Below are 24,693 nucleotides of genomic sequence, written 5' to 3' on the forward strand. Positions count from 1 at the left end.
CTTATGACACATCCAACAGACCAGCCATCTGGTTTTGACCTTCTACACCATCTTTGGATAAAGCTCAATCACTTTAGATGTGGAGTGATCAGATGTGCTGCTAATGACGATAAGTAAGGCTTCTGTAACTCCCTCCTTTGCTTCTGTGGCCAGTTAGAATATTTAGGCCACATACTTACAGGCTACACCCATCGGCAAGGGATACTTGGTTCCCTCATGGATTTACATAAGAAAGTAATGACCTTCCCTCAGCTACTGAATGGTTAAGGTGCTTAGACAAACACACTTGACTTGACTGTCTATGTAGAATCAACACAATATATAAACAATGTATTTTAACTTATTTTAAAGATAGCTAGCACTCAGTTCTCTGCATATTGTGGTTAAAAACTTCTGCACTAGGGTATCCCAGGAAAACATGCACAGTACTACTAATGGAAGAGTTACAGAGACAAGAATTGCTATCATTTATCTATATTGGTTGTAGCTCTGGAATGTGTCATGGCATCATGGTAAATATAGGCTCAAGGTATTATTTACTTAGAGGCAGGGAGAGGGTTTTGTATAGATGCTTTTCTCCACTTTGCTGACAATATATTCAAGTATTAATATATTATCTGAGGGGAAGGTAATAGATAAGAAAATATGCCACTCTGTGAAACTAAGCAGGTTGTATAATCAATCTTCCAAAATCAGCTGTTGAATAAATGCTGAAAATTGCATTTTCCCAAAAGTTTTCTAATTAAACCAGACAGCTTAAGAGACGAAAGATACATGTGGCTTTCAAGATTTGGCCTGAAAATCCCCAATTGGAGGTAAATTAATTTAAATATCAGAAAAAATAAATTGGTCCAAGATGGTGTAAAGATAAGATAATTTCCACCACATCTTTGAATATAAATTCTGCTCATACAATTTCGTTATTTGTCATGATGAAAATGGCCTTTAAATTCTGCTCTGAATTTTATGGTTAAATGAAAAAAAACAAAAATCCCCCTGATAATACAACATTAAACTGGAGAGATTTTAATCGCACAAAAGTCAGGAAATTCCCATAGCAAGCAACCTTTACTCTCCCTCTCCTAGTGAATATGTACAGTATTACAATAAAATTTTGAATTACATGATCATACAAACAAAATTACCTTTAGAGGATCAAGTTGATTCTCAATAGATTTTACATTTTCCTTAGAAGCAGCCAGTTGAGCTTCCCTATTACTAAGATGATCTTGAATTTCACGTGCTTTTTCTTTATTCTGTTTTAGATATTTCAGTTCCGTCTGACACTCTTTTACCCGCAAGCTTTGCTTCTGACGTACCTGACGAAGAGTTTCCAATGCTTTAATATACCTTCCAAAAAGAAAACCATGTGTAAATTTCAAATTCTATTGGCACATGCAGCTTTATGAATGAACATTTTTAGTGAGCATTTAAACAATTATAATTAAATGGAAGGAGTACTTTACTGTAATTATGTTAGGTATGGAAAGAAATAAACCTTGTTGCTGAGAAGATCTCATCAAATTTTTGTTTCAGGGCCCTTCCCTCACTTAAGGGCCAGTTGGAATCTTCTTGATGACAGAAAATGACATTGTTAATCACAGATTTGGAAACACCAAGGGCGCTGATCATCTCTCGGTCAATTTCTGCACACTTGGAACTGAGACTGACCTTTTCCCCATGCCTGTGTACATAGATTAAGAAAATGCATAACAATAAGATGACTATTGGTTGCTGTACAGTTATTTTTTTCTAAAATAAGTAACATTCTGTATAATTCCAACATTCTAACTCAACCTGTTTTGATGCTAAGTCACAAATTATTATTTTTACAATGGTAAATGTTTTTTGCCCCTCATTCTTCTCTCACTCCTCTTCCACTTTTAACTCTGAATACCTCATTTCCAACTAAATGGATTTTGATACAGCACTCCTCTGATTTCAAGCCATCTTTCTGTAACTTAATGTCATGTTAGCCATGTATATAGTACCAATTTGCTAACTATGATTGCATAGCCAGCAGAGGGAGCAAAAATCATAGTGATCAGTGCAAAACAAATGCTCTTTTTAAAAAAAAGTCAGAGAGGAGAGTCAAATAAACAGATAGATACTTGGAATGAGTTGCAATGGGACTATTTCCCCACCAAATTACTTTGACTTTTTCAGTGCCAACAGGACAGAAAGTGAATGCATAAACACCACCATCAGAACTAAACTATCCCTGAATGACTTAGGTGCCTATGTCCACAGAAAACCAATGAGACTCTGGCCATTAAATCTAGGGATTTCTTGTAACATATAAAACAAATAGACAATGCAGTGGGACTACATGTAACTTTTTGTTAGACTTAATTTAATTTGAAAGAGTAGGTAGAGGTTTGAATGAATAAATTATCCACTTATCTCTTTTCTTACATGAAAAGATACGGACAAAACAAATGGACGCTCAAACTAAGAGGCAATATTTAAAAACATACAACTTACTTTGTTCTGGTAATGATACCTTCAAGAGTTTTAAATTCTGTTTTCTTGCCTTTCTGAGTACAAACCATGGATCGCTGGACAGCTATAAGCTCTCCAGTAACATCACGAAACTGCAGTCGAATCTGAGCTCTGACATCTGTTTCATTAGCAACCTTTGGCAGGAAAAAAAATATGAAAACTTATTTAACAAAGAAAACTTTTGTGGTCATCCAAACATATGTTCCAAAGCCATAAGTGAAATCTTGGCTCCACTGAAATCAATAGGAGTTTTGCCATTGACTTCAATGAGGCCAGAATCTCACCCAAAATCTTTTTTTGGCCTAGAGGTTATTATCCAGGATTCTTATGCATACCTCGCACTTTGGCTATCCCCCACACCCATCTGATAAATGATTATCATCAGAGAGCCTTCCCTCAAGTAAACAGAACAGAAAAATAACCTCCTCAAAGTCTGACACCAAACATTCATTTCTGTCAATGGGACTACTCACAGTGTGCAAATCATTGTAGGATCCGGGCCTAAATCATGCAGAGAGCAGACCTCTATACTGTAGGTTAATTCATATGCAACATGTCCACATTTTATTCCCATAAAATCTTAGTTATTTAGTGTATCAGTAACTGGGAAGGAATAGTCCATGTTCAAAACATTTCAGTTAAAACTATCAATTTACCAATACTGACTAAGAAAATACCAAATACCAAACAGCTATTTGACAGACTTTTTGTACCAAATGACAATATAAAAAGTGATCAGGTCACATGTTACTTATTCTTGTATAAGTATTTCTGGCAACTAAAACTTATAAAACATATAGCCAGAGAATAATGAAACAGATATTTTCACACTGAAACTAAATACAGTTGCTAAAATAAATTAGGCTTTTTTTTTTTTTTTGAAAGATTTAAACAATTTAGCATCTCAGATACTGTACATAAAGTAAAATTAAATGGTAAATTAATCTTTCATAAAGTTAAATTAAAAGGTAAACTTAACTACAAAATAATCTAGTTTGTAATGTTACAATTGTGAGAAAAAAGACAACCAAGAAATTTAAGGTTGACAACTCACTTCTTGTAATTTCTCCCTCCCAACTTCAATCCTTGCTTTTGTATTACATTAAAATGGGTGATTTAAATAATTAACTTTTATTGGACTCCCCCCATTTCTGGCACACTCCAGTGTTCATTAAATATTTTGTCATATCAACTACCAGTTAGACATAGTAGCTAGCCATCATGACTCGTACCTTTGGATCATGAACAAATGAGTGTCCTTTGGTTCCTGGAGGGAAATCTCCAGTGGAAATATATTTAAGACATTCAATGATAGTCTACAGAAATGGAAATAAATAGGTATCAGTAATATCAATTTAGAGCAAGTAAAAAGATGGACTAAAGAGGGAAGAGAGTAACAGTCTGTAAATACCTGAGAACCAAGAAAGGAGAGACATAATGGGATGAAATCAAGATAAGTGTTCTTTCTGAGTATTGGGGAAAGCTTCATGACAATAGCTCTACTTAGCTTGTGGAATAGTCCCTCAAGTGGAGATAGTCCAATCAATAGCAGATGAAAATTAGATTTGACAAAACACTAGTACATGTAGAATATGGCATAATTCTGCATTGGCAAGGAGATCGATTAGATGATCTAATGTAGTGTTTCTCAACCTTTTGGATACCAGGGACTGACTTGCTGCCTTCCTAAACTGTGTCAGGGAGATCTCAGGGACTGGCACCAGTCCACAGACTGGTCATTGAGAAACACTAAACAGATCTTTCTCATCTCTAACTTCTATGGCTCTAATACCTAGTGCATAAACAGGTATTTGTAAAACAACTAAGGATCTGATCTTGCAAGGAGCACCATGCAGGCAGAATCCTGGGCCTACGCAGAGCTCGTTGCAGAATGCAAGCCTGAAAGTGGAGCACAAATTATGCAAGTGTCACAAAATGCAAACTGTTTAAGGTTTTATAATTTCATTAATTATAAATTCATATAAACGATCACTCATTTGTATGAGTTTGTAATTATTTATAATGACATGAAGCCTGTTTGCACTGTACAAAAGTCTTACCGTTTTTCCTGCACCATTTGGCCCCACCAAAATGGTTAAAGGACTAAAGAAAGTGATAACTTGTTTGTCTTTGTCCTCTACCCCAAAACTCCTGACTCCAAGGATGCTCATCTTATCAATCTTAGACATTTCTGCAGGATATTTTTCTTCTTTTCTGAATCTCAAAAATTAATTTTCAAAATCCTACAAAATAAACAGTTAAATTTAGTGATGATTTAGGTAACAAACATTATCCCATTTCTCCCCAAAAATCTTGTACTATCAAAAAAAAGTATGTAGTGTGTAATTTAAGAAAGCAGAGCAAAGATTCTTTGATTATGGTGTGGATTATAGACACTCTTTTAAATTATTTTGTAATGAAAATCTTATTTTTGGTTTAGATATTTTCTCTTTTACAGTGAAAAGCCAACCAAAATATAGAATGGTAAATTAAGAAATTTACCACTTTTTACTTATTCCCCATTACAACTAAACAACTAAGGTCAGCCTAAAAATGTCTAACATTTCCTGAGTGTTTAGTAAAAGAAATATCTTGAATTAACTATAGTAAAAACTATAACTGAATTTTATGAGCTTTTGCTCAAAAGGTGTCAATAAGAAAAAGTTATAGAAATTAACACTTTTTCTTGAAAAATTTCAAAATTTGGTGTTGCACTACAAACACAGTATCAAAACTCAAGCACATATGGACTGGCTTTCACGTTGTTCTACAGTAATCTCCTTCCCCAACACCCCTCCCCACAATCTAACATTTTAATTCACATGAGGTCCCAGTGCTATGAGATATTTTTGTCTTTGCTAGATTTACAGGCCTAGACCTACAATGCTACAATCATGCAGGTTGGCCCTGGCAGCCACATGGAGTTCACTGAAATCAGTGGAACTGAAATCAGTGGAGATGAAATCAAGGTCATCAGCCCATATAAAGCTGTTACAAGATTGTGGGGCATAGTATTTAGGGGCAGGAGGTTTCTTACCTATCAATATTTGTCAATATGATTTATTTACAATTTAAGAAAAATAAACACAAGAGCGGACATCCCCAAGGCAACAATCCAGCGATGGAGAGAGAGTAAAGGGATTATTGATAATGAACACAGAGAAAGGAATTGCTGGATGAAACCAAGATGGGCATTTTAGTTGTTTGGCTGTTATTTCATTAGGTGAGGCATGGAGCAATTTGCCCTGTGCATCATTCCCTGTCAGTGATCACTGCAGCATGGTATTTTTTGAGAATGAAAGGTTATTTCCCATGACAGGCAATTTACTGCTGCAACAGATGGGGAGTAGAAAAAAGACATTTCTCAGCAATAACAGATCACACCTGATTCCACAGATTATTTATTATTATTATTCAATTCCAGAGATTATTATCTATACTACAGTAGCTCCTAGAAACCCCAAATAAGATCAGGGCTTCATTGTGCTAGGCACTGAAAAAAACACATAGCGAGAAACAGTTTTTGCTGCAAACAGTTTTCAATCTAGACAAGATAGACCAAATATGAGGTGAAACTGCTCCACAGAAAAGTGAAGTGACTTGCCCAAGATCACAGTATAGTACAGGACAATGGTTGAATCATACACAGGACACAAGTTTCCTGAATCTCAGTCCAGTGCCCTATCCACAACACGGTAGGCAACCTATGGCACACGTGCCGAAGGCGGCATGTGAGATGATTTTCAGCGGCACTCATACTGCCCACGTCCTGGCCACCGGTCTGGGGGGCTCTGCATTTTATTTTAAATGAAGCTTCTTAAACGTTTTGCAACCTTATTTACTTTACATACAACAATAGTTTAGTTATATATTACAGACTTATAGAAAGAGACCTTCTAAAAAGGTTAAAATGTATTACTGGCACGCAAAACCTTAAATTAGAGTGAATAAATGAAGACTCGGCACACCATTTCTGAAAGGTTGATGACCCCTGCACTAGAACATTCTAGTACGTTACTCTGGTGGGAGTGGGCACAGGAAATTTCCTGGAAAGAGCAGGACACCAAATAGTAGTGGGCTAGGGGAATTTCCCTAAAATGGCACATTTCCACGGTGGGGGTGGAAATTTTCCAGCCATAGCAGATTAGGACACTGGCTGTGGGTGCAGGCTAGTTTGCCAAGATGGCAGATTAGCAGGGTGAGTGGGGGCATTAGGCATTTTCTAGAGAGAGCAGGTTATGCGGGAGCACAATGCATTTTCCAGACATGGCAGATTATCATGATAAGAGTTGGTATGTGGTATTTGCTACTGATGGCAAGATGGGGAGGGGTGGGCACAGAGAATTTTCCAGGGATGGCAGGTTAGTGGGTGGGGTAATTTCCAGGGATGCCAAGTTACCAAGGTGGGGGTGGGCAGGGGGCATCTTCTAGGGATGGTGTGTGGGGAGCATAGTGGTGGGCACAGGACATTTTCCAAGGACGGTGGGTTGGGTGCAAGGGCACAAGGCATTTCTGGAGATGGCGGGTTAGGGGGTGGGCATGGGGCATTTCTGGGGTGGCAGTTTAGGGGGTAGGTATGGGGCATTTCTGGGGGTGGCGGGTGGGTACGCAGCATTTCCAGAGATGATGGAGTCTGGGGCTGGGCACGGGGCATTTCTGGGGGTGGCAGGTTGGGGTGGGCACAGGGCATTTCTCAGGATGGCGGGTGGGCATGAGGCATTCCCAGGGGGTGGCAGGATGGGGGGGTGGACCCGGGGCATTTCCGGGAGGGGGGTTGGTTCTAGGGGGTGGGGTCGGGGAATCTCCGGGTGTGGCGTTGACCGGGGGCTGGGACTCCAGCGCACCTTTCCAGACACATCATACCCCAGGCCGGCGCCCAGCTAGCGCCTGGGCCGGGGCGGGGAGCGGCCGCCCAGCGCTCCCCTTCACCTGCCTTTCCCAGTGCTCCCCATTCCCTCAGGAAACAGACCCAGCCCGGGCAGGCCACGGCGCCCCCAGCAGAGACCCCCGCGCCCCAGGTCACCTCACAACAGGCCGCAGCGCCGCTCACGCTGGTTGTTGCCCGCCCTCTGGCGCCAGGCCTCTAGCGCGAGCGAGCTCGGCCCCGCCCCCCGCCCAGTTCAAGAAGGGAGCGCGCCCGGGCGGAGCTGTGTGTGGCCGGGCTGAGCGCGCGGCCTCTCCTCAGGTCTGTGCGGGTCATGCGGCCACCCGGGCCCGCTGCCTAGCCAGGCACCAATGGTTCCCTCATCGATCTCAGACACTCTCCCGCTACCGGCCCCCACACTTACATCAGCCCCCACTATACCCACCTCACACACCCCGCATCTTCCTCCATGCCCATGTCAGCCCCCCCACTATGAACCACCCATACCCACCTCAGAACCCCATCTTCCCCATGCCCATATCAAACCCCAGTATACCCATCTCAAACCTCCTCCCCCCAGCGACCCCCACACTTATATCAGCCCCCATCCACCTCAGACCCCCACTGTATCCACCTCATACCCCCTTCCCCATGCTTGTATCAACCACTCATACCCACCTCAGAACCCCATCTTTCCCATGCCCATATCAAACCCCAGTATATCCATCTCAGATCCCCATATATCAGCCTCCCCAGGACACCCTCTTCAGACCCCCATCTGCCCCATACCTATATCAGTTTCCCTACTATCTACCTCAGCCCCCTAGTTCCCCTCGTAACTACCTCATTCTCCCCCTTCCCCCGATGATCTTCAGGGAACAGTACAAGATACAGCAATATGTCAACCTTTTTCATTAAACATTCCCTCCGCCCCCTCGGTCCCCCATGCTCTTTTTTCTAAATGAATTGTTGTTGGGAAATTTTTGTTCTTCTCTGAATTGTCCATTTGTTCAGTCAGTCCCCATCTCCCTTCTCTTCCTTTTTCCTTCACTCCCTTCTTTCCCCCTTTTTTCCTTTTTCCAAGTTACCATTGGAAATGGGGGGTCAGAGGAAGAAGAGAAAGGGGAGATGAAAGAACAACAGAAAACAATCATCAGAAATTGTGAAAAATATTTCCCCCCCACAAAAACTACAATTTCTTAACCAGCTTTCTACAGCAGTTTGGTCACCTGACTGTGGGCCATCCTTGGGTTACTGATAGGGGCTGACTGGGCTGCAGGTGCTCTTTATTGAAAGAAGTTATCTAATCCAGCTCTGAAGATCTGAGAATGGGTGTATTAAAGCTGTCTAAATAACTAACTTATTTTAGATCAGTACATGCTGCCTCCCTGACGTCAAGTCACCTCTAGGCTTGAATTCTCACTACTTTGGCTTTAGCAACCAAGGCCAGGCAAAAACTTGGGGTTGTCCAAAACACAGCAGTCAGCCTTCTGAGTGAGGCGAGCCACAAGGAATACATTGGATAAGTGCTCTGCATTCTATGCTGGTTGATATTAATTTTTTGGTCCAAATCTTCAAAGTCCTTAATAGGCTGAAACTAGATTATTTTATCATGTACAGCCCCCACTCCCCAAGACTACCTCACACATCAGGGACACTAGAGCAGTTAGCCCACACTAAAGAAATGAAGGCTAGATGTTATCTGCGTTTGGCCCTAGGTTATGGAACACCCCCACTAGAGATCAGAGTATGCTCTAGTCTGTCCAGTTTCAGAATCCAGCACAGTCCCTCCTTTTTGTGAAAGAAGTTGTATGCTGATAATCATATATATATATATATATATATATATATATATATATATATATATAGTTCAAGTGATCAAACCAAAGAGGAGTAAGAACACAGTCTTTTGTTTTTATTTTTAAATCCACTTACTCTGTTTAGCACTTCAGTACTGTCAAGATAATTATTCCGGTTAAAACCTAAGATAAATGATGTTTCAGGTCAGTGGGTAAGAGTTCCATCAGAGCTGAGCTATGCACCTTACATGGCAAAATAATCCCAACCATATTCGTGGTAATTGTGCGTGTTTGAGGGGACTTTTTTCTACATTCATGGCCTGGGCTTGCACATCCGTGGCAGAGCAGCGGTTGTACCATGACGCTGATGTCAGTGTAAGCCATGCAGCTGCTCTCCCTCAGAGACAACCTTGAGCCAGGAAATGGTTACAGGTTGTAGTCTAAACAGTATTGTATGAGTTGGCGATTTATGAACTTGAATGAGAAGTCTATAAATTCATACAAAAGCCATAAAAATCCCATTTAAAATATTAGTGCTTATTGTAGGATTAGGATACAATATAGCAATGTATCTTACTGTAGGATTATTATTTTAAAATTTAATTTTAGGGACAAAAACAACTTGTCCTTTAAATCTACCTGGAAAATAAATAGTGTTTAGAGATTAGTGTTGTGCAATTAATTTATTAATCTCAGTGCCATGGGGTATTATTGAAGCTAAGGATTTAATAGGATTCAAAAAAGGATCAAACATTTAGATGAGTAATGTCATAGTGGTGGGCATAGCATAAGAACCTAAACAAGATGGACTAAGAATACCTTCAGTTACATTACATAGAATAAATAATTACAAGGGATCTGAACCCTCATGTTTTAGTACAAGTATCTGTCTCTTACATCCTTATTTAACACTAATCACTGTATTATTTAGGTGCTAAAATACCACTACTGCAGTATGAAAACCTAGATAGATAGCCTTTTCTTAACCACCTTAAGTAGGAAAATATTTTCTCCATAGGCACACTATTGTATAATTGTCTATTATGTATATTTTACACCTTCCTCTGAAGATGTTAGTATCAGCCACTTCTGGAAATAGGATACCAGACTAGAGAGTCCATTGGTCTGATCCAGTCTGGCAATCTTTATGTTCCTAAACACTATACTTGTGGTTGCAATAACACCTCCATTACAAATCCCTGTTTTTAGTTGTTCATAACTTTCTGAAAGTCTTCTAGAAGGAAATAAAACAAAAACACCTCAGCAACTTTTTCCACTGAAAAAAATTAAGATTTCTGTTGCTCATCACTGAACAAAATCACTGAACAAAAACAACTTAAAATTTTCTCTCTGTCTAGTCCTCACTAAAAAAATAGTATATTTATTTATTTGGAAAACAAACATATACCCAACTAAATTATAAGAAAATTAGAAACAATTAAAAGTTGCTTCCTGATCTATCCAAAGGGGAATTGCTAAATATCTTAGTCAAGACCCCCATGTAATTCTATTGCCACAAAATTCATCTCTCCCACAGAATTTTGCAGGTGAATCTCCTTTGGCTGGCACTCAGAACAGAGTTCAGATTTCCAGAAATGTTTTTAGTTTAAAAAGCTGAACAGATTTGTAGTCATATCAAGACATTAATGTGGAGTTGTGGCCCCTAATTTCAGACTGCCACAATGATGAGTATGGCCTGAAAGCCATAACAATCACACATTTGCACTAAATAATATGGATAATTAAAGACTTAGATGTGGATTTTCTCCCAATAGGCTAGAGACATCATAATGGGAGAAGAGGTCCACAGAAACTCATGTTCCACAGCTGTCTTTGCATATTTTTCCACACCATCTCATTATGAACTCATAATGCTACAACCCTCTTTTCTTTCAAATTCTTTTTCAAGACCCATTGTTATTATGATGCCTACAAGAAACTGCCAACTGATGATGGATAGATAGAAGGCTAGTTTATATCTATTCAAAAAATATTGTACATTTTATCCCTCTCCCACAAGCCCCATATAATGCTAGTCATCTTAGATTGTAAGCAAATTGGGGCAAGCATCTTAAATGTCTGGAAAGTGCTTAGCACATTGTAGATGCTACTATAATTCAGATGATGATGATAAATAATAAAGTGTGACATAGCACCTGTTCCCCATCTGTCTAGAAGAAACATTTTATTTTATTTGTAATATTAAAACAAATAATTAACACCAGTTCCTGTTTCAGCTCTACACTGTGGGAAAAGGAAATCTCTTCTAACCAGAGAAAATGTTTTTGATCTCTATCTTCCTTGCCAGTTGCTCAAACCTACTACTGCCTCTTTTTGTCCCTCTACCTCTAGCTGAGCCTAGGATATCCTCTTTGTGGACAATGGTGTAGGCAATGACTCCTATCTTTAAGAATCCCAAAAGGTCTTTTCATTCAATTAATGAGTTTCTGCGCTTCAGTGAATCTTTATTTTGCTGAATTTCAGAATTAATCGTAAGAGTCAAAAACATAGCTTTTAAGTTTAAATATTTTTAGCCACCATACTCTGCAAGACAAAGCATACCTATTCATATTCATAAAATTAGTACGGTATCCAGAAAATAAGTTCTGCCTCTGTATGGAGGGCTGACTTGTTTATGTGACATACATCTTTTGTTGCCTTTAAAAGGGCTCTATAAAGTAGGAAAAAGTTCAGAGTACCTTCTGTAATACCGAAACAAGGCGACTCTTCTATCCTGTTGTTCAGAGGTATGTGTTTAATCTTTTTTAGCAAGTTTTTTATGACCAATTTTTGTCTTCTAATAAGCACTTGGCAAACATATTAAGGTAGTTTTTGTTCTTTATGCAGACTCCACTGTTTTTTCAGCACATGCACCTTCCCTTGAAAAACGGAAAGACTTCTCTACACACACATTTTAGGGAGAGTGGGGGCTTTGGTTGCTAATTTCTACTCTTATTTCTATCATGGATTAGCTAGTTGACTTTGGTCAATTTACCCTTTCTGTGCTTTGGTTTCTCCATCTGTAAAGTTAATAATACCTAGTACATTTCACAAAGGATGATGAGGGTTAATAAAGTAAAGTTTATAAAATGCTCAGAGATTCTTGGGTGTTTAAAATGAACTATTATTATTTACGAGGAAGAATACCAGCTTTACAACTGATCCAGCAATCAAATCTCCCATTGAATGGAGGATCTCATCTAAAATAAACCAAACACAAGAATTCCCCAGGTGTCCAGGTTTCCAATGTGACGTCTGTGATGTGAAAGCAAGAGCAGAATCACACATCTATATTTAACAGCATGAGGAATACTCACATTTCCTTTGTAAAAGTTTTTGGTATCTTGACAAATCTTATCTGCAAAGGTATTTTTCCCTTTTTGATGTCAGAGTGAAAGGAAACCCCCGGCTCCCACAGTGAGGCCTCCCACAATATGTAAAATAATTAGCACTTGTCCTTTTCCTATATGAGAAAATTTTCCCTTTATCATACACAGTTAATTCAATATTCAAGGTGTAGGTGAGTATATATAAACAGGTTCTGATGTCAAAAATGCATGAATCAGATATCAGCTTTCCTAGAAGTGAAAATGCTGTTTCCCTGTTTGTTCTTGTTGAGTTGTTGCCTATCACTCTCTGCGGGCAATGAGATAGAAGAATTTAAAGAAAACTTGGAAGCTTTTGTGAATTTGACAAAAAAACAGGTGGGCCATTAACTTTTCCCCTTCATTTTCTTTTGCTTTTTTGCATTGTAGCATAAAGTTGGTGTTTGCGGCTTTCAACTCTGGTTTACAGATATGGTTTCTTGTTTATTACAATTGAATGTTCAAGGTAGTGTGTGTTGAACCCTTTTCTGAAGTCTATGCAGCAATTGCTTCCCCAAAGGAAGTTCAGAAATAGAAATGTAGATGAAGATGATATGAAGCTAGAGATAATGAACAATGGCAATGTACATTTAAAAGTATCTGTTTACAATATTCCTTTTTTTAAATTTTAGATCTTTCTTCCAATACTAAAGAAAAATGAGGTAAGATTTTTTTTAAAGTTTTTTTATTGTTATAATTATTTCATATTATGGAAGTCCACCTAATGCAAATTATTGATATTTATCTGTAACACACTGTTAAAAAGAAGAGAACTCAGTGACAGTAGAAGATATGTACTGTAGTTTAGTAGAAAGATTATATTAACATAGACAACTATAGATTAAATGCAGTTTATATATTTGAAAGGTTTAATTATCATCTGAGATACAAGTATATTAAAATTTGTCCATTAATTAATTATTTATTATTATTTTTATTAATTCTGTTACACTTTAATTGAATGGTTGTAGACTTCCAGGGTCATATTTAATGCCAATAATGTTGAGGACAATAAATTGTTAAACAATGCCATAAAAATCTGATCCTATTACCACTGAAATCAATGAGCGTTTTGACATTCACTTTAGTAGGAGCACGACGGAGCCTCAAAAGCCCTGATCCTTTTAATACTTACTCCTTGGCCTAACTTTCTGCATGTGAGTAGTTTCACTGAATTTAATGGAACTACTTATGTGCGTAAAGTTAAGCACACATAGTAAATCTTTGCAGATTTGGGGCTTTATTCTGTCTAGCATGTGAACTGCAGTGCATATAGTTGGTTACAGAGTTGTATGTAAGTGATTAATATTTAATTTGTTTGAGTAGAATATAATTTTGTCATTGTTTTATATTATAGTGCAAATGTGCTCATGATTACCTCAGTAATACTGAGAAATATCTGGAAAAATTAACAGAAAAATTTAACGATGAGCCAAAGGCGAAGGAACGTCTTCGTCTGATGCGATTCAATATGAAGCAGCTGATGCATAGATTAGAGAAAGGAGATAAAGTAAGTTTATTGGTATGTTTCTGATAATGGTTACTCAGACGGAAACCTGAGATTACTACTACAGGTTTGCTTATTTTGTCTGCATTAATAAAAACAAAACAAATCTGGACAAAATCCTGGCCCCTTTGAACTCAATGGCAAAATTCCTGTTGACTACAAAGGGACAGAATTTCATCCTCTGTACCTATGAATTGTGCAGACAACTAGTCTATACAAAATCATATTTATATCACTGTTTGACCAGCCTCTTCTCTCGCCCCCACTTGTTTGTTTCTCCTACCTGTTCCAACTTGTCCTCAACTATCATTGTAAACTCTTTAGGGGCTCAATCCTGCAAAGTACTGAGCTCTCTGTCTCCCATCCAGCAAAGCACTTTTGCACATTTTTAGCGTTAGGCATATGAATAATCCCATAGAACTTAATGGGGTTTGGATCAGACCCTTAGTCCCCTAAAAGATGTATTAGATTTTAAACTAAAGGTGCACTTGAGATTAGCTAAAAGACCAAAAAGACGTGTGATAGTCAACCAAAACCCATGAAACAGACACACAAAATAACCCAAATAGAAACGTTCCTGTTTTTCCAAGGTCTTATTTTCTTTATTCACTTATGTAGATGATTTCTGTCTCCTTACTGAAAAATTTACATTGAACAAAATGTCATTCTTAATTTATGCTGCTTTTTTGTTTCAACTAATGTTTCCTTTTTTAAAAATGTTGATTGTTTATAGCAAGCACAAATATTAACTTTTTAATTTTTCTAGGTAAATCCATCTAAAAGCTGTGGGAAAACAGAAGTAGGACTGAGGAGGGCATTGAAATTCTATAAAGGCTTCTTTGAAAGACTGAATGAATTTAATTGCATCAAATCCCAATGAACTGAGACGAGCAACACATCCTAGTTGGATGTATGTTTTAGGTAACACATTATTAAGTATTAAGAAAATATTGCAAAATTATCATGGAAATACATAAAGACACACACAATGTTAACGTGAATATCTAAAACATACCAAATGTTTGTAATTTAAATTTATAGTGCATTTATTTATATATTTATTTATTTATTTATTTTATTATTTTAGAGGGTGCCTTTATATTTATATAAAGCCAGAGCATTCAAACTATGTTACAGAATGAAAGGGGCAACTAAAATAATGAATTCCATCTTATTCTTTCCTGAGGTACTATAGTATTTAGTATCTTTTAAAATGGTCAAAATTAAATCCTGTAAATGAAAATGATTTAAAATGCATATTAGATGGTCGAATTCAGAGTTCTGTCTGTCGACATCTTTGAAAACAGATAATAAAAACTGGCCTAATCATTACAGCCTCAGCTCACAAAAGCACTTCAGAAAATACTTACCTTTAACTCCCATCGATGTCAATGTACTTTCCTGAATCAGGGCCCAACTGCATTTCTATGGCACCCATTATGGCTCATTATATTTATTGTATTAATGTCATAGCACAGTGATTTTCAACCTTTTTTTATTTGCGGACCCCTACAAAACTTCGAATTGAAGTGTAGACCCCTTTGGAAATCTTAGACCCCAGGTTGAAAACCACTGTTACAGTATATTTATGTCAACATATTTATTGTGGAAACAGAATGTATATATTTTATATAATTCCAGAGTAATATTTATTGTCAAACTGTGTTAGATTGTAAGCTTTTTTGGGCAGGGACTATGTCTTCGTATCTGTTTGTACAGAAACTAGCACAATGGGGCTCTGATACTAAGTCTTCGCACTACTGCAATATAAATATTATATTAGAATAATAATAAATAATTATAATAATTTAATGTTTAGTTTGGATGGACAATTTTATCAAAAATTTTGTTTGGAATAGTTTTGAGTTAGTTTTTTATAAAATGAATTCTGTATTCATGATTTATTTTCATAAATAAAGATATTGCTTTGCATACACTAACTACAGTGTGCGATGAATAATTTGTGGATTTTTTTCTCCAATCATAATTAAAAATGATACTCTACTCTACTCAATGAGTAGTGATCAACGGCTCGATGTTTAGTTGGCAGCCGGTATCAAGCAGAGTGCCCCAGGGGTCGGTCCTGGAGCCACTTTTGTTCAACATCTTTATTAATGATCTGGATGATGGGATGAATTGCACCCTCAGCAAGTTCGCAGATGACACTAAGATGCGGGGAGAGGTAGATATGCTGGAGGGTAGGGATAGGGTCCAGAGTGACCTAGACAAATTGGAGAATTGGGCCAAAAGAAATCTGATGAGGTTCAACAAGGACAAGTGCAGAGTCCTGCAATTAGGAAGGAAGAATCCCATGCACCGCTACAGGCTTGGGACCAACTGACTAAGCAGCAGTTCTGCAGAAAAGGACCCGGGGATTACAGTGGACGAGAAGCTGGATATGAGTCAGCAGTGTGCCCTTGTTGTCAAGAAGGCCAACGGCATATTGGGCTGTATTAGTAGGAGCATTGCCAGCAGATCAGGGAAGTGATTATTCCCCTCTATTTGGCACTGGTGAGGCCACACCTGGAGTATTGTGTCCAGTTTTGGTCCCCCCACTACAGAAGGGATGTGGACAAATTGGAGAGAGTCCAGCAGAGGGCAGCGAAAATGATTAGCGAGCTGGGGCACATGACTTACGAGGAGAGGCTGAGGGAACTGGGGTTATTTAGTCTGCAGAAGAGAAGAGTGAGGGGGATTTGATAGCAGCCTTCAACTACCTGAAGGGGGGTTCCAAAGAGGATGGAGCTCGACTGTTCTCAGTGGTGGCAGATGACAGAACAAGAAGTAATGGTCTCAAGTTGCAGTGGGGGGAGGTCTAGGTTGCATATTAGGAAACACTATTTCACTAGGAGGGTGGTAAAGCACTGGAATGGGTTATCTATGGAGGTGGTGGAATCTTCATCCTTAGAGGTTTTTAAGGCCCAACTTGACAAAGCCCTGGCTGGGATCAGGGCCGGATTAACTTTTTGTGGGCCCAGCACCAAACATATTTGTGGGTCCCCGTTGGGGAAATAGGGCATGTAATGGGGGTGGTCCGCAGAGCAAGGGGCCTGTTGGGGGCAATGAGGTGCAGCGCAGTGGGAGTGGCCCCACTCAGCCCAGCACAAGGGCGCTGTTTACAAACCCACAACTGCTAGACGCACATTGGCCCACCCAGCCCTGCGCTGCCAGCATGTCCCTTCTCCTCTGCCCCGTGCCCTGCCCTTATGCCCAGCACCCCCTCACCCAGAGACCTCCCCCACATATCCCTATGCCCAATGCCCCCGGACTCGCTATGCCCAGAACCCTCTGCCCAGAGACCCCTCCCGCTGACCTCCCACCACAACTGCACAGCACCCTGCACACCATACCCCCTGCCCAGCTCCCCCACCCACAGATCCTCTACTGTCCAGCATCCCCGTCACAATCCCACCATCACAGCTGTACAGCGCCCCATATTCCTGAGGGAATTCTGCATCAAATTCTGTGCATATTTTAAAATTCTGCAATTTTTTTTTTTACAATAAATAAATGTGGAAGCTCCACCTTGGCAGTGGGGAGCACAGGCCACTGGCTGCATGGAGGTGGGAGAATACCCTGCAGCCTCCCCTGCCCCCCTGGGACAGGGACTTGGCAGTGAGGCTGACCCTGACCCTGACCCAGCACAAGGGCCATGCCTGCCACAGAAACACCTGGGGCCCTGCCCCTTTTGCGCCAGGCACACCACATGTGAGCAGGGAGGCTCAGCCCGGCAGCAGGATCCAAGTGCAGAGGGACTTAGTGTGGGGGGGCCAGATTGGGGTAAGAGGGTTCTGTGTGGGGCAGTATGGGTGCAGAAAGCTCAGTGAGGGATCTGGATGCATAGGGAGGTTCCAGGTGCAGGGGCAATGGGAGTCTGCAGGGGGGACCAAGTGAAAGTGGTTGGAGCTCAGCAGCGGGTGGGTATGGGGGGGGTCTGGATGCAGGGGATGTGGGGTTCATTTGGGTCGGGGTCCAGGTGTAGGTGGTTGGGGCTCAGTGGGGCGGGTGTCGGGGGGGGGGCTCATCGGGGTAGTACAGATGCAGGGTAGGTGGGGCTCGTCAGGGTGAGGGTTTGATGTGCTTGCTTAACAGGGGAGCCCCAGCTGTTGCCAAGGGGATCCGCATGCTGGACCCCGGCTCCCCCTATCCCCTTATCTTCCCCATCCCATCCCCTTTCCCTACTGCCCCATCTCCTCCCCACCCCACCCCCTTCCTTCCCCACTGCCTCCTTCCCCCTGCCCCTACTTCCCCCATCCCCTTCTCTTCCCCATCCCATGCCCCTTCCCCACCACTCCATCTCTTCCCCAGGCTTGAGGGTCAGGGGGGAAACCAACCCCCAGCACGAGCCAACAGAGCGGGCTGGGGCTGTGGGGCTCCACTTCCTGCTGCCCGGTGATTGCAGGGCGGGCCCGACCCCGCACTCATGGGGCGGCGGGAAGTGGAGTGACCTGGTCCCAGCCTACTTTGCTCTGCTCCCCTGGCTCCCAGCCTTGGGACTGGGGGGCAGGGGGAAAGCGCCCCCCCCCAGCACTCACTGGCAGCACGGAGCAGGCTGGGGCCAGATCACTCCACTTCCCGGTGAGTGCAGGGCTTGCCCAACCCCAGCTGCAGTCCCCCAGGACGTTGCTCAGGGGAAGGGGTGGAGTGGGTGCTGGGCTGGGGCGGAGCAGGGGTGGGAAGAGGCGGAGCGGGGGCGGAGCAGGGGCGGGGGCTTTGAGGAAGAGGTGGGGCGGGGGCAGAGCAGGAGCAACGGCTGCTTTCCTGGCTGGCTCAGCCAGCCGAGGGATCGGGCTGGCCAGGGCCCCTTCGGACTCTGAGCCCGGGCCATGGCGCCACCGGCACCATAGTAAACCCGGTACTGGCTGGGATGATTTAGTTGGTGTTGGTCCTGCTTTGAGCAGGGGGTTGGACTAGATGACCTCCTGATGTCTCTTCCAACCCTGATATTCTATGATTCTATGAAAAATAAAAATAAATTGACCACATGTTTTACATACTAGAGAATATTTTTGAAATCAAAGGCAAAGGTATTTTTCACACTTATTAATCTAGAGAACTTTTTTTTGGCATGGAATACAGTACATTAAATACTAATCGCTGCATTTTTTATCATAATGTCATTAATATAAAACAGACACGTAATAGGGTGGCTGACTGGCACAGTTAGGCCCTGATCCTACAAACACTTACACATGTGCTTAACTTTATTACTGTGCTAAAGTTAGTACATTTGTAAGTGTCTGCAGGATAGATGTCTTAATTTCCATGTTCCCACAGAACTATAGGCTTGTATTTGCTACCTTTATTCATTATGAGGCTGTGATGCTGGTTGACCAGGTACAAGCTCTTGACAATGCTGAAGGCGTCAGCTGAGCACTGACATATTCATAGCTGGAAACCAGACCAGCACCCCTGTATGTTAGTATTGTTCAAGATAGTTAGATTTGTAAGGATGTGTTTAGACTCAATAAAATGCTTGTAAGTTGCCGCATACATTAATCTTACTTGTAATGTATATATCCCATGCAATAAGGTAATATGTAAGTTTTACTTTATAACTGTAAAAATGCCTGCTCTGAACTTGTGAACTCAGGCAAGAGGAGTGGTTCTCCCGCCCCGCAAGGAGGACTATCAAAACGAAGTGGGCCATTGTGAAGAATCACGATAAAAAGACTGGGCTAATGGCTAGGGTGACCAGACAGCAAGTGTGAAAAATCGGGACAGAGGGTGTGGGGGGGGGGTGTGGGTAATAGAAGCCTATATAAGAAAAAGCCCCAAATATCAGGACTGTCCCTATAAAAACGGGACATCTGGTCACCCTACTAATGGCCCTCTCACACCCATAAAGGTGCTATGTGCAAGGAAGCTTCTCCCATCAACCTAAATTCTGGAAGAAGGAAATAAAGATCTCTGACATGAAAATTCTTCATCTCTTTACTGTATGAACTCTGACAGGGCTGGGGCTAGGAAAAAAGAAGAGATTCCTGGGGTCAACTTGGATTAGCCCTGAAAGACATTCGGTGCTGAGAGATTACATCTCTGTTACCTTTTGGAACCATAGATGGTAACTCATATGTGTATATATGTTGCCCGCTTCAATCTGTAAATAACTCTCATTGCTTTTTCCTACTTAATAAACCAGTTAGTTTATTACAGGATTGACTACAAGCGTTGTCTTTGGGGTAAGATTTAAAGTACAAATTGACCTGAGGTAAGTGACTGGTCACTTGGAACTGGGAGCAACCTGAATATTTTGTGATCTTTGGTGTAAATGCCCATTTATCGCTACGTCCAGCTTGCCTGGGTGGCAAGGTACACTGGAGTCTGTGACTCCACGTTAAGTCTGTTATAGTGCTTCACGAGTTAACATTTGTTGCTGGGTTGATGAAATCTACTTATAGAACATACCACCAGTTTGGGTGTTTGCCCTACTTTTTGACAGTCCACCCTGAGGTTGTCACTCATAGTTGTGAACCACTCCAGACAGGGTGACAGAGCCAATGAGTACTAATAAAATGATCTCAAATTTCAATTTTGCCCTTTCCAGCAGGGGTCATCGAAAGGTAATCAGTCTTACATGATTTTAATCAATTAAAGATCCTTTGGCTAGGGTCTGGATATTTAGTATACTTGTTAATTCAGGGCTGCTGAATACAGAAAAAAATCTGAAATTTGAACTCTGAAATTTCTGCCACACAGGTCACCGATTAGTAATTGTGATGTAGGGCCACATGCATCCCAGAGTAAGAAATGGAAGGACTCAAGAAATAGAAGAGCAAATCCCAGTTTAATAGCAACAATTAAAAAAGCCAACAACTTAGAAATAACCTGTGCCTCCAGACCAAGCTCCCTTCACAGAGGCCTGCATCCCAAACTGCAGTGCCTGCATATCTTACCAGACCTTGACCCAGACTCCCTCCAATCTGTTAATTCTCTAATTTTATACATTGGATAGGGTTCCCACCACCCCCTTCCTCTTAAAGGGATAGCACCCTATCAAACTGATCAATCTAGTTTTACAAAAATTATATTAATTTCTTCCATGAGGCACATTGGGTAAGTGGCCTCCAATTTTTGACAAATCAAAATATTTTTAGGCCATCAGTTCTGCTGATCGGATTTTTAACCAAGAAAACTGCCAGAAGCAGGTGAGTGTGCCATAGGAAGCAACAATGAGAGTCAGATTCCCCTAAAACTCTGCAAACACACATCAGTTTTCTATGGGTTATCTGTTCCTCATGCCATGCTTCACCTGATCCCTTTTCTCCCTCCAACTGGCTCAGGAATTGGGGCTGAAATAGAGGGAGGGAAAGAGCTAGAGAAATAATGTTGCAGCTGGAGGGTTAAATCAAAAAGGTTTGCAGACTGCTTCAGATTTTCTTACACCAGTCATTGGTAATACTAAGTACTGGCATGATGAAACTGACCAATAGCTACTCAGATGTTGGTAATACAGAATAGGAGGCTCTGAGATGTATTTTTAGAAAAGGTGGAGACTAGAACTGGGGTAAGAAAGGAGGTGGACTGTGTGTTCCAAATAACCTGTGAAGCAACAGAAAAGGAACAACCTCTGCCAAAAGTGGGAGCTGAGGTCTGCAAGGTCGTCACAGCTAGTAGAGGAAAGAAAGCAAATGGATTCACAGAGGTAAATGGAGTCTTGCAATGGAGAGTCTTGGTACAATTAAATTAATTTTTGTAGTGACTGGAGAGCTAGTGGAAGTCTTTCAGGTTGGGCATGATGTGACATTGGTATGAATGGATGAAAGGACATGCTGCAGAGTTCTAAGCAGGATGGACTTGGGATAGGTGTGATTTTGGGAAGCCACAGAGGAGAGACTGTAACAAAGTAAAAAGTAACAAACCTATAAATAAGTAACTTGGCAGAGTAAGGATCAAGGTGTTGGCCGAATCAGGCTATGTTGCAAAGATCATACTAGGCAGATATGCAGAGTGCAGCAATGTGAGGAGAAAAGGAAAGCTCAGATTTGAAAATGACTCCAAGATTAAAGATAGGCAAAAGGAAGATCAGAGCTGAGGATGTCCATCTTGGGATTTTCAACTGAAGAAAGCTAAGCTGGAGACAGGTGTTTTGGTGGAGACAGATTTGAGGGAAGACAATGGAGAATTGAAGGGAAAGAGAGAGTTGTGCCATTAGAATAAAAGTGGCATTTGGGGTTGATTTGCAAAATGTTAGGCCCACATGGGAAGAAATGTGAAGGAGGAATGCAAAAACTTGGGACAATCCCACTAAGGAGTAGTTTAGTGTCCATGGTGAGGTCACAACTAGAGATAAAGGTAGTGGTGGAGAGAAGGGAACAACCCCAAATGAGGAGAGAGCCATCAAGACCAGAGTAGTGTTTAAAGCATTCAGGAAATTGCAAGGTATTTAAGGTGTGGTCCAGATGCTTTAGTGAACACCTGGAGGATAAGTAATATGAAAGAGCCAGAAGCAGCAGAGTAGAGGAAGGTGGTTCAATGCTGTGGAAGAAATGGAAACCAGAATGGAATGGATCAAGGATTCTGTGGACAAGGAGGTGGCTGGAGAGCTGGAGAGGCCTGCGCCAGTATTTTGCTAGGAAAGCATAAGATAGACACAGAGCAGTGGGGGTTGAGGGTGTTAGGTGCACTGAATAGTGTTGTGCGTGTTGCAGTGGAGGGCAAGTTTGTTGAGAAGTGTTATGTCACCTGCAGTTTGGTAAGAATATTGTGTGCACTTGAAAGTATGATGTGTTGGATTACAAATACCCCTTGCCTTATTTTTACTTGCTTATTGCTGAAAAATGAAAGAGACAGATTTTGTACCATACAAACATCCTGTTTGTTAAAACTAGTATCCTCTAGTTTTAAACTGAACATAAAAGTGTTCTGATACGTCAGTGTTAAGTATAGTGTAAGCAACTCGGACAAATAGATACATAAAATAAATATGTGGTAATGAGTTTCATGTGTTAATTAGACATTGCACAAAAAAACCTATTTCCTTTTACCTTTTAAATCGTTGCCTTTTCATTTTATCGAACATCTTCTTGATCTTGTACCGGGGAAAGAGCAAGGGCATTCAGCTGGCCTTCACCATATGTATTATTTATTTTTCATTCAAACCTTTCTAAAAGAAAAGTTTCTCTTTTAAGTTTTCTCCTTGTTACGAAAAAAACCCCACACCACTCCATCCTGTTTTTGTTTCTCTTTCTGATTCTGTCAGGTGAATGCATACTATTGGTTTATATTGCAACCATCAAAATATCCCACATATTATTCTTTGTTCCTTGGTTACTACGATCTACCATATTATCTGCAGAGCTCTTATTCATTGTGCCCTAATTATCAGTTTGAGATGATTTTCTATGCATCATTCGGAAGATTTGGCTGTAGCACTTGCTGAGAATCAAGGGCTTTAGGAATTTGTAAAACTGTAATGTAGCTAAACATCAAGTTCTAATCTCATCAGTGACAATGATAATCTTGTTCATTGTGGTGTTTGATTTTAGTAATCTACATCATCACTAAAACTGATTGAAAATCAAAATTTCCACAACTGTTTTCATACCAAATCAGGGCAAAGTCAAAATACTGAAACTTTTAATAGAACAAAAAGTGCCCCAAAAATTCAATTTAGAAGTGTCAAAATTAGGGCTGTCAGTTAATCACAGTTAACTCAAGCAATTAACTCAAAACAAATCAACTTGATTTAAAAAATTAATCACGATTAACCACAGTTTTAATTGTACTGTTAAACAATAAAATATGGTAATGCCTATTCAAATTTATTATAAATATTTTTGGATGTTGTGACGCAGTAGGGAGCAGGGCGGATTGACCTGGGAATATCGTCTAGTTTTACTGGGACTGTCTGCATTGGGGTGGGATAGCAGGGGATGACTTTCCTTGAGGGATGATACCTGAGCCTGTAACCTGAGCCGGGAGGGGGATGGGGCCAGGTGACACCTTTGCCCGGGAAACTGGACAAAGGCTGGAGGAGGAGCTGGGGGGAGGAGGAGTGAAACTGCTGGAGAGGTTTTTTCCAGTCTTGGGCTGGCTGGGGAATTGGAGGGAACCCCAAGGTTTGGGTCTAAGCTCCCTACCCCCCAGAAGGACCTGACTAAGGGGTCCTGTTTATGCCTATAAGCTCTGGTTTGGACTGTGTTCCTGTCGTCTAATAAACCTTCTGTTCTACTGTCTGGCTGAGAGTCATGGTGAATCGCAGGAAGCCGGGGGTGCAGGGCCCTGTCTCCCCCCAAACTCCATGACAGATGTTTTTCTACATTTTCAAATATATTGATTTCAATTATGCTAAACATTTGTAAGCCCCTTCATGCTTCGGCCATCATTCCAGAGGACATACTTCCATGCTGACGAAGCATGAAGGGGCATACAAATGTCTAGTATATCTGGCACATAAATACTTTGCAATACTGACTACAACAGTGCCATGCAAACACCTGTTCTCACTTTCAAGAGACATTGTAAATAAGAGGGCAGCATTATCTCCCATAAATGTAAACAAACTTGTTTGTCTTAGTGGTTGGCTGAACAAGAAGTAGGACTAAGTGGACTTGTAGGCTCTAAAGGTTTATATAGTTTTATTTTTGAGTTCAGTTATGTACAAAAAATTCTACATTTGTATATTGCACTTTCATGATAAAGAGATTGCACTAC

The 24,693-nt window shown here is 40.8% G+C and overlaps 1 protein-coding gene across 1 annotated transcript in view; it reads right to left on the reverse strand.

Moving 5' to 3' along the window:
* The window catches only part of RAD50 (RAD50 double strand break repair protein), a 45,538-nt gene extending 37,932 nt beyond the window's left edge, over positions 1–7,606 (reverse strand). Inside the window, exons 1-6 of the mRNA XM_026659437.1 lie at positions 7,526–7,606; positions 4,563–4,745; positions 3,735–3,818; positions 2,485–2,636; positions 1,499–1,684; positions 1,146–1,350 (exon numbers count right to left, since the gene is read on the reverse strand). Coding sequence (XP_026515222.1) covers positions 1,146–1,350; positions 1,499–1,684; positions 2,485–2,636; positions 3,735–3,818; positions 4,563–4,691 — 756 coding nt within the window. The 5' untranslated portion in view covers positions 4,692–4,745; positions 7,526–7,606. The remainder of the gene's footprint in view (positions 1–1,145; positions 1,351–1,498; positions 1,685–2,484; positions 2,637–3,734; positions 3,819–4,562; positions 4,746–7,525) is intronic.
* Positions 7,607–24,693: the final 17,087 nt, after the last annotated feature.

This window comes from Terrapene carolina, unplaced genomic scaffold (genome assembly GCF_002925995.2).
Source record: "Terrapene carolina triunguis isolate 2854851 unplaced genomic scaffold, T_m_triunguis-2.0 Scaffold629, whole genome shotgun sequence".
NCBI classification, from domain to species: Eukaryota; Metazoa; Chordata; order Testudines; family Emydidae; genus Terrapene; species Terrapene triunguis.